Source organism: Chenopodium quinoa, unplaced genomic scaffold (genome assembly GCF_001683475.1).
Source record: "Chenopodium quinoa cultivar QQ74 unplaced genomic scaffold, ASM168347v1, whole genome shotgun sequence".
Taxonomy (NCBI): Eukaryota; Viridiplantae; Streptophyta; class Magnoliopsida; order Caryophyllales; family Amaranthaceae; genus Chenopodium; species Chenopodium quinoa.
Genome location: NW_018744502.1, coordinates 5,459,632 through 5,469,717, shown reverse-complemented (window position 1 = coordinate 5,469,717; position 10,086 = coordinate 5,459,632). Strand labels below are relative to the sequence as shown.

At 36.3% G+C, this 10,086-nt stretch overlaps 2 protein-coding genes across 2 annotated transcripts; one reads left to right on the top strand and one right to left on the bottom strand.

Annotated features, from left to right (window-relative positions):
• Positions 1 to 1,089: 1,089 nt before the first annotated feature.
• On the bottom strand, positions 1,090 to 3,097 carry LOC110698196 (thioredoxin H2-like). Its single transcript, XM_021875595.1, has 3 exons — positions 2,561 to 3,097; positions 1,778 to 1,900; positions 1,090 to 1,325 (listed from the first exon to the last, which is right to left on the bottom strand). The coding sequence occupies exons 1-3, from the start codon at positions 2,963 to 2,965 to the stop codon at positions 1,194 to 1,196; spliced, it is 660 nt and encodes a 219-aa protein (XP_021731287.1). The 5' UTR covers positions 2,966 to 3,097; the 3' UTR covers positions 1,090 to 1,193.
• Positions 3,098 to 8,785: 5,688 nt separating this feature from the next.
• Positions 8,786 to 9,799, top strand: LOC110698246. The gene is made up of 2 exons (XM_021875644.1): positions 8,786 to 9,305; positions 9,399 to 9,799. The coding sequence occupies exons 1-2, from the start codon at positions 8,786 to 8,788 to the stop codon at positions 9,797 to 9,799; spliced, it is 921 nt and encodes a 306-aa protein (XP_021731336.1).
• The last annotated feature ends 287 nt before the right edge of the window (positions 9,800 to 10,086 follow it).

Below are 10,086 nucleotides of genomic sequence, written 5' to 3'. Positions count from 1 at the left end.
CATTTTCGGTTCGGTTTTCCTTTCAGTTCGGTTTAGATTTGGTTCGGTTCTTAAATGGTTTAACGTTTACTCGAATCGGTTCGGTTTCGGTTTTACTAACATGCGGTTTGGGTCGATTTTCGGTTTCATAAAATCGGTTTTTAATCGGTTCGGTTCTCATTCGGATCGGTTGAAACGGTTCGGTTTCACCAGTTCGGTTCGGTTTTTGAAGTGCTAAGTATAAATGATGACTAGTAGAAACAACTCAAGCCTTCCAACGCTGGACTTCTTCGTCAAACCGTGCAACTAATCTCCCTACATCATATTATATAGTCTCACATGTACATGTTATTTTGTTTTAAACGTATGTTATTTTGCTTTAATTTGTTATAATATGTTGGAGTAACATGAACATAGGATTGGATTACCTAATACTAATTGCCCTTCTTAAAATTATAATCCCTTCACTAAAGCATGAGTGCATGACTCTATTATACACTTAAAGAGTGAAAGGAGGTTGGATCAGCCGCTTTGTTGAAATACCACCTTACTTGCCCTAGCTACATACTACTAAAGTCTTAGGCCCAAGGGAGTCAATTTTTCATCATATTCCATACATCACATGCATGCAAGTCTAGGCTTACAAAGTATTTATAAGCGAGCGATGCTTATATAAATTAAATAAACATTTACATCGCATAATATATTGTCTTAATGTAAACTTTCAATACATATATACTTCCTCCGTTCTTTTTTTATCGCATCACTTACTACTTTAGGAAGTTTACTTATTATTGCATCATTTCCTTTTTAGGATAAAAAATATTTATGTTCACACTACAAATACCCAAAATACCCTTACTTTTTCACACTTACTTTTTATTTTATCTTACATTACATGGACAATTTTATATTTTTACGTTTCTCTCTCTTACTTTTTTCCACTACCAATTTTGCCTCCAAAACCCTATGATGCAATAAAAAAAACGGAAGAAGTATAAAAATATACTATTACATAATACAAAGTAGGTTTTTACATATCCTTAACCTCAAGTTTATAATCATGATGCTATATCAGCAAATATTACTACTACATACGTACATAGTATAAGGTAAAGAAAACGCTCATTGATCAAACTTTTATTGATGCTTCACTAACTAAAACTAGTTTAGCTTGATACTACTACTATACTCTAAGAACCAAGCACTGCAAATTAAGCCCCGTGCTTCTCAACCTTATTCTGAAGATCTTCCTTCCTGGCTCCGACAACCTTGTCAATTTGCTTTCCCTTCTTCACGAGCAAGAATGTTGGCATTGCTTGTACTCCATACTCACGCGATACATTCTGTTTTCATCCGTACCATAAACATAATCAATGAGTTAGGAACAATATTGTGAACGGCCATGTATGCCTCAAAACTATGGATACAAAACTGTAGTAGCATGAATCATAATATGGTGCAATAAAATTGTAATACTTCCTCCGTTATTTTTTATTGCATCATAGGGGTTTTAGAGACAAAATTTGGTAGTGGGAAAAAGTAAGAGAGAGAAACGTAAAAATACAAAATTGTCCATGTAACGTAAGATAAAATAAAAAGTAAGTGTGAAAAAGTAAGAGTATGTTGGGTATTTGCAGTGTGAACATAAATATTTTTTATCCTAAAAAGGAAATGATGCAATAATAAATAAACTTCCTAAAATAGTAAGTGATGCGATAAAAAAAGAATGAAGGAAGTAGTATTATTCAAAAAAACATTTGTAATAATAAAATTAGTTTAGGAAAAAGGGTCGTACAAATAACTCATCCACGTCAATCTTGACCACCTCAACATCATTGTATTTAGCAGCTATCTCTTTGATGGTTGGCTCCATGTAACGGCATGGTCCACACCATGTCGCCGTGAAATATATCACAACCTGAAATAATTTTTCCCGAGAAATGAATTAGTACTTTCTTTGTTTATTTTACTAAAGTACGTACTGAAAACAACAATATACAATAATTGACAGACAAAGTGATGATACTAAAAAAGTAAATTGGTTAGTTATCTCTCATATATACTAATTCCTCTGTTTCTTAATGATAGTTTTTTTGGGCTAAATTTTAGTTCCAAAATATTCACTTCATTTGTTTTTTCTAACGATCATTAATATTAATATTTTACCAAAATTCCTTTCAATCTGCAATAATATTTGTGTAAATTTAGCTTTTTCATATAAATTTTGCATTTTCATATACTTTTATTATTTTTTCTCTCTACTTTTTTCATACTCCATGTAAATTTACATTTTCAATGTACTTAACTACTTTTATTTAAGTTTCTTAATTCCCGTGAAATTTCACCAAAATGAACTATCATTAATGGACGGAGAGAATACGTATATCCTTTTTAATTAACTAAAGAACAATATTCATGCAGTTCAAGTGGGAATATTTACACAAAAATATGGCGTAAAATAAATTCAATTGATTGTACAGAGTAATAATAAATAAATATGGAACATAATACCAGTTTAATGTTATTTCATAGTCCACTTTAATTTTTATCCCAAAAAAAAGCAACACGAATATTGTACCAGCTTGTTAGACTGCTTGGAGGCTTCAAAATATTCCTTCCACTTGGTAGAGGAATGAAAGGCAATGATTTCCTTGGTATCGGCGACTTTGACAGCCCTACCAGCATCACCACCGCCACCAGCAACATTGCCGCCTCCATCGACAACAACAGATGGGACCCTAGAGGCAGAATAAGAAGGGGCCATAAAGTTTTTATTATCATTAGAGGGGTTGGAATAAGCAGGGGGTAATGTAGCACAGACAGGAGCAGCGTGTGCCCTATTATCAGTATAGGTGTTAGACCAACGGTAGCGGTCACGATTAGCAGCCGGTTTATTGTAAGCCGGAGGGCATGGAGCCGGAACTGCGGTTGCTGTAACCACAGATGATCTATTCTCTGGGATTGTAGACAATCTTGCTCCCATTTTACTCGCACTATATTTTGATGATATCAAAAATAACAATGTGAAGTTCTATTAAGGAATTACTTCATATATTGTATGGTTATTGAGATGTTTTTGGTTGATGTATTGGAGTAGGGAATGAGGGGTTTATATAGAATTATAGATGAGGTGCTACAAAATGTACAGAGGTCAGAATAAAAGTACCTCTTCAAGTTTTCATGCTATGTGCTCATCATGCATGTACGATTATTCTATAATTTTATATACGAGTATATATACTATATTCTAAAGCGTCATTTAGTTGACACGGAAAATATGTATATATTTTAGAGGAAGTTATTTTAAATTCTTAGAAATTTCATTAAGTGAGAGGTTTTATGTGTGGCTGGCCAACTAACACATGACAAAAGTAACCCCACTGATCTAGTAACCCCCTGACCAAGTAAACTCTCCGACCAAGTATTTCCTGACTGATCTAGTAACCCCTGACCGATCTAGTAACCCCTCCAACCTAGTAACCCCTGACCAACCTAATAACCCATAACCGAGTAACCCATAACCGATTAACCCCTAACCGACCTAATAACCCTGACCGGATCTAATAACCCCTCGTTCAATTGTAGACTTGCCAACAATTCTTTTTCGTACCGTTCTTTTTTCTACCGATCGATCTTTAACTTCTGAAGGTATTTATCTAATCTATAAGGCTAAACTATGACAAGTGGACGTATGTACTTTAATGCATTGATATTCAAAACTACCTGAGTTTCACAAGATCTACAATTTATTTCGAAGAAACCACCTTAATATAAAAAAATAATAAGATAATACACACTACTAGTAGTCAGCAATCGCAAGATTCAATCTGAATTTGCATTTAAAATACATGCAATTATGTGGATTGATGATTTGATGAATGCAAAACTATTACAATAATCCCAGAAACAACAACAGTAAAATTCAACGAAGACGACGAAGACAAAGACGGCGACGGAGGAGACGAAGACGGCGACGGAGGAGACGAAGACGGCGACGACGGAGACGAAGACGGCGACGGAGGTAACAGAAATCAATAGGAAATTGGAATGAAATTGATGAATTTGTACCTAAATCTATTGAAATTTGGGGGAAATGTTAGGGTTTGGAGCTTCGAGGAGATCTGGGTTGGTAGCTTCGACGACGGCAGAGATGAAGACGACGATGGCGGAGACGAAGACGACGGCGGAAGTTGGTGCTCCGGCCATTGACAGTAAGAGAGAGAAAGTTAGAAAGAGAAAATGAGAGGAGAGAGAGAAAATAAAAAAAAATAAAAAAAAATGTGGCTGGCCACAATAATAGAAAGTTGAAATTCTCGTTTAGTTAGCATGTAAAATTATTTGAAAAATAATAATTTAATTTTAGCTGGGATGTATAGTGGTTATTATTTTTTTAATAAAATACTCTTAGACATTACCAAACAAAAAACCAAAAATAAAGAAATAAAACCAATCTAGCTCACAAGAAAAATGTAACTTTCTCCGTACCAGTTTATAGTTTTTATTTGTGTTTTTTCATAATATTTAAAAAATTGAAGGAGAAAGTCGATGAATTACATTTAAAAAAATGAAAAATATAATTATAAACAAAAGTTAGAGAGAGAAAGTGGATAAAATACAAGACAAGTGAAAAATTCAAGGGTAAATTAAAAAATACAATGAATAAAGATTTTTAAAAATGAGGGTATAATAGTCTTTACATACTATCAAAAAATAGAAACAAAAACATTTTGGGTTTCCAAAAAAGGAAAACATGAACTAAAATGTTAGACGGAAGGAGTGTACAAAAATGGTTAAATGGTTATATGTAACATTTGGCTAGTTTTGGAATTATAAATAGAATTTGAAAATAGTCAATTTGGTAAGGAAATTTTGTTAAAAACCTTCTATAAAAGCACTTTTTAGTGAGAAAACTCCTTATAAATTTTTTTTTTGTGAGATCATACTTTAATCTTTTCCTTTTTGCTTTTTTTTTTTTTTTTTTTTTTTTAGCAAAGTCATACCTTATGCCGGAAAATAAGGTTTGATCATGTTTTCCGGCGTCGACTACCCCAGCCCCACCCACGTAACCATCCCTCTCCCAAGCCCCACCCACACTACCACCCTTTCACGGCGTTGACCACCCTAAACCCACCCCTTTCACAGTAGCCACCCCTCCCTATTCTCCAAACCACCCTAGCTCCCCTTTCATGGCAACCTCCTATGTAGCCCCAACCACGCACCCCTCTTCCCTCTATTGTCGGCGCCGGTAACCCTCAGCCCTCCCCTCATGACCATACTCCTCCCCTTTCCTCACCCCTACCCCCTTTCCTCCACCCCAATTACCCACCCCTCCATTTTCCCCTACCATTGAATACCCCCCTCCCTTTCCCCCCACCTCAAAACGACCCCCACCCCTTCCTCAACGCCAGTCGCGCCCCCGCAAACCCTTAATCCACACTTGAAGCACCCTAAACCCCAATTTCTTAGGGTGGTGGAAAGGAGGGGGGATCGATTTTGTGGGTGGGGCTGAGGAGGGGGTGGTTTCGTGGGTGGGGTTGGGGTAGTTAATGCCGGAAAATAGGGTAAAACCCCAATTTTCGGCATAAGGTATGACTTCGCAAAAAAAAAAAAAATTGATTAATGTATGACTTCGCAAAAAAAGATTTATAAGGATGTTTTTCACAAAAAGTACTTTTATAAGGAGGTTTCTGAAAAATTTTCTTTTTGGTAAATAGTTTTCTAAACTAGCCAATTTAATAAAATATTTTAATTTTTTAGTTTTATTTTTTAACTAACATATAAAAAGAAAAATTCTACTGATTTGACATATCTTACATGGTAAAAAAAAAAAAAAAAAAAAATCATCCAATAATGCAATATCCTGTCAAATTTTAAGTGTGTGCTACAATGACTATAAGCTAATATTATTATTGTATTAATTATCAATTTTATAATTATCTTCACAAGCTAGTGACAGAACATATATAGAATCTCAATCTAGACAATAATTTATAGCAAAAATTGGCAATAATACCAATAACCATTCACTTTATGTACTAGGAGCGGCTCACGGTTTGGCTCAATCGGTGATATATGCATTTTATATCATGTTTTATCCCGATTTCATAGTGTATTTTGCATGGTTTTGAGCTCTACGGAGCTATTTCTCGCTAATAATCTCTTCTATAGTGTGTTCGATCTATTGAATGAGTTTCACATAAATACAGAGATTTCTTAGATGTTTTGGACTTGTTTTGGATGGTCAATTAAGAGGTTGTTGAGTGAAAGAAGGAGAATTCCCCAATGCCCTACTGGGCACCCCATGCCCTGGCTACTAAGGAGAAGGAAGAACGAGCTAACTATGAAGAATCATCAAAAGTCCCATATGCCCGACCGGGCATGCAAAACCCTAGCAGACCGGGCAGAAGAAGAAGATTGCGAAGTTGGAGTATTATCCTGTCTGCCCGACCGGGCATCTTTCGCTCAGGCAGACCGGGCACGGCTCCGCAACATCCGTTTTAATTATTTTCGGATTTTATCTTTCTTAGGGGTATAAATACCCATTGTTATCATAATTAGAAGACATCTTTTATTTTCCTAATATTAGAACTTTTTAAAAACCCTAGTTTACTCTCTCTACATAGTTTGATTTCTATTCTTTAATTCGGCATTATTGTTCATCAACAATTAGAGCTTTTTCAATTGAAGTAATTGGTATTCATCCACACTCTCTCTTTTACCTTTTTATTGCTTATTACCTTTTTGTTTATGTTAATATGTATGAGTAGATCCATAATCCGAGATCCTGCGAAACCCAAATATGATTGATACATGAATTGAATCTTTAAATTCTCCTATAATGATCCCAATTGACATGCTTAATTGATTGTGTTTATGACAATGCTAGATTAGAAATAATTAGTATTGTTATCATTCCTTTGTTCTTGTCGCAACGGAAGTTGAATATTAACGAGATTTGGGTATTTCAATTAAGGGTTTAAAGTTCATCACGAAAGTAGGTAATTGGATGATTAGGAAGTTAAGTATTGTGTTTAACGTCCCTTAATTTCTTGACTCCGTGGAAATAGGCTTGATAGTAGATTTTGGAATCCATTGATAACTCAGAAGAGACCTTTGGTATTGTCAAGGGAATGCTTTTCCTCTTGTCAATTGATTTGTTATTGGGGGTAGATTTATAAGTGCATTAATTATATTCGTGGTAATGCTTGATCTTGGATGTTTTAGTTCATTGATTCATCACTTTCTTTAAATTAATTGTGTTATTTAGTATATTAGTTATTAGTAATCTTCATCATTGAATTGGTTACTTGCTTAGTGATTGCTTGAGTCTAATTAATTAGGTGAACCTTAGTCTCTTGGGATTCGATCCTTACTTGCCCGTCTACATAGTAGTGGTCTTGTTTGGTTATTTTTGTTAGGTACGCGACACACCTATCAAATTTTGGTGCCGTTGCCGGGGACTAACGATTTCATTCTAATTATTCGTGATTTACTTCGGCTATTGTCTCTTGTGTTTTTTTGATACTCTACTTTTAGTTCTTTGTTGCATGCAAACACGACGTTCAAGGTCAGACGATTTAACACCTTTTGATTTTGAAATCGAAGCAACTGTAGGATATGAAGAGGTAGAAAAAGAAGGAGAAATCAAAACAATAGAAACATGGATGACCAGGGAACGAAATCTCTTTGGACTACGGTATTCTTGATACAACAACCGGACTCCTCTCTAGCATTGTCAGACCACCCGTTACTGCTTAGAACTTTGAATTGAAACCATATTTCATTAAATTCATCTCCAATGATTCGTTTGCAGGCACACCTCATGATTGCCTAGTGAGTCACATTGATAGTTTCTTGGAGAAATGCGATACTATGAAGTTAAATGGTGTTACAGATGATGCTATTAGACTTCGCCTTTTTCCTTTCTCATTACGGGATAAGGCGAAGGAATGGTTGAGAGATGAAGGTACTGGCTCATTTGACACGTGGGACAAACTGGTGAAAGCCTTTCTAGTCAAGTTCTTGGGACAGGAAAAGACTGCAAGGTTGAGAAACGAGTTATCTACTTTCAGGCAGTCAGATGATGAGTCCCTATATGAAGCATGGAGGAGATTCAGGAAATGGTAGAGACAATGCCCTCACCATGGTATTCCTGAATGGATGTTGATCCAAACCTTCTATAATGGCTTAACTCATGAGTTCCGAATCTATATTGATGCTGCATCTGGGGGTTCTCTCTTGACTAAGAACCCAACTGAGGCGAAGGAGCTAATTGAGAAGATGGCGGCTAATGATAATTATCATCCAGGAGGCCGAAATAGTGTGAAGAAGGGAGGAAAATTTGATGTTGATGCTCTAACTCTTTTGACGAGTTCTATGCAGGCATTGACAAGCAAGTTTGACAAGCTCCAAGCTGGATCATCTTCTAGCTCACCTGAAACTTGTCAAATGTAATGAAGGGTGGAAACATCATCCAAATGTCTCCTACAAGAATACCCAAGCCCAACAAAATCAACCTCCACCTCCACCACCACCTCAAAACAACAATTATAATGCACCACCTGGTTTCCAAGCAAGGCCACCTCTAGTCCAACAACCTATGCAACCACCTCCTCAAAAATCTAACCTTGAGCTAATGATGGAGAACTTCATTACCACAACAAACAATTCTATCCAACAGTTACAAGCTCAGAACAAGTTCATATAAAATCAAATAATAAGTCAACTTGCTCATCAAGTTGGCCAATCTTCAAACACTCCGGGTACCTTTCCGGGTTTAATATAGCAACCACAAAAGGAGCATATGAATGCCGTGACTTTGAGGAGTGGAAAGCAGTTAGAAGATCCTCCCGTAAGGGATCCATCAAGGGAGGTTGTTGAAGAGGTAGTCACAAATGAGAAGGCGGTTGATAGTAGTGTGATTGAGGAAGAGCCAAAGGCATCAATTCCACCACCACTTGCTCCATATGTGCCACAAGTTCCTTTTCCACAAAGGTTGGCTCAAGCTAAGTTAGAGAAAATGTATGGAAAATTTCTTGATATTCTGAAAAAGCTTCACATCAACATTCCATTCTTAGATGCAATATCCGAGATGCCATCTTATGAAAAATTTTTAAAGGATATGCTCTCTAACAAGAAGAAGCTAGAGGAGAATGCTATGGTTACGTTGATTGCAGAGTGTAGTGCGATTTTGCAAAACACACTTCCTAAGAAACTAGGCGATCCGAGTAGCTACTTAATTCCGGTGAAACTTGGAGACATAGAGATCAACAGGGCACTATGTGATCTTGGTGCAAGTGTGAGTCTTATGCCGCTCTCTATTTGTAAGAAACTTCAAATGGGTGAACTAAAGCCTACACGCATATCTCTATAACTTGCGGATAGGTCGGTTAAGTTTCCTTTGGGTGTATTTGAAGATGTTCCTCTTCGCGTGGGAAAATTCTTTATTCCATGCGACTTTGTTGTGATTGAGATGGAAGAGGATGCACATGTTCCTATTATTCTTGGTAGACCATTCTTAGCCACTGCAGGAGCAATCATTGATATGAAGAATGGCAAAATCACTTTTGAGGTAGTAGGCGACGAGAAAATGGAGTATTCACTCTTGAATGCTATGGGAACTCCTTCCATGGGAGAGACTATTTGTCAAGTGGATGTCCTTGATGATTTACAACGTGAACAATTTCCCTTGATCAAAACGGATGATGCACTTGAAATGATGTTATTGGGGAGTGCCAATGATGAAGATTGGGAAACAAGGGAGTACACACGGCTACTTGAGGAAGCAAAAGTCAATCCAATCACCGACTCCAGTTAATTAAGGAAGTCCTTAGTGCATCGAGTGTTGGGGAGAGTACTACACCTCCCGAGATAGAATTGAAACCCCTTCCCTCTACTCTTAAATATGCATACCTTGGTCCTAATAATACATATCCTATTATTGTTAATGCTGAGCTTAATGACACAAAATTAGAGCAATTGCTCACTGTTTTGAGAAAATATAAAAGTGTTATTGGGTACATCATTAATGATATTAAGGGTATTGATCCCTCTTTTTGTATGCATAAAATCATTCCTGAGGACGATCATGCCTCCTCTAAAGAA

Bases quoted from the DNA above. Each gene is read 5' to 3' on its own strand.
- LOC110698196 (XM_021875595.1), bottom strand. From the start codon at position 2,965: ATGGGAGCAAGATTGTCTACAATCCCAGAGAATAGATCATCTGTGGTT. The intron at 1,901-2,560 runs GTACAATATTCG...AAATTATTTCAG, and splicing joins CCAAGCAGTCTAACAAGCTG to GTTGTGATATATTTCACGGC. The intron at 1,326-1,777 runs GTACGACCCTTT...GGATGAAAACAG, and splicing joins TTGACGTGGATGAGTTATTT to AATGTATCGCGTGAGTATGG.
- LOC110698246 (XM_021875644.1), top strand. From the start codon at position 8,786: ATGAATGCCGTGACTTTGAGGAGTGGAAAGCAGTTAGAAGATCCTCCC. The intron at 9,306-9,398 runs GTAAGAAACTTC...GTGTATTTGAAG, and splicing joins TCTTATGCCGCTCTCTATTT to ATGTTCCTCTTCGCGTGGGA.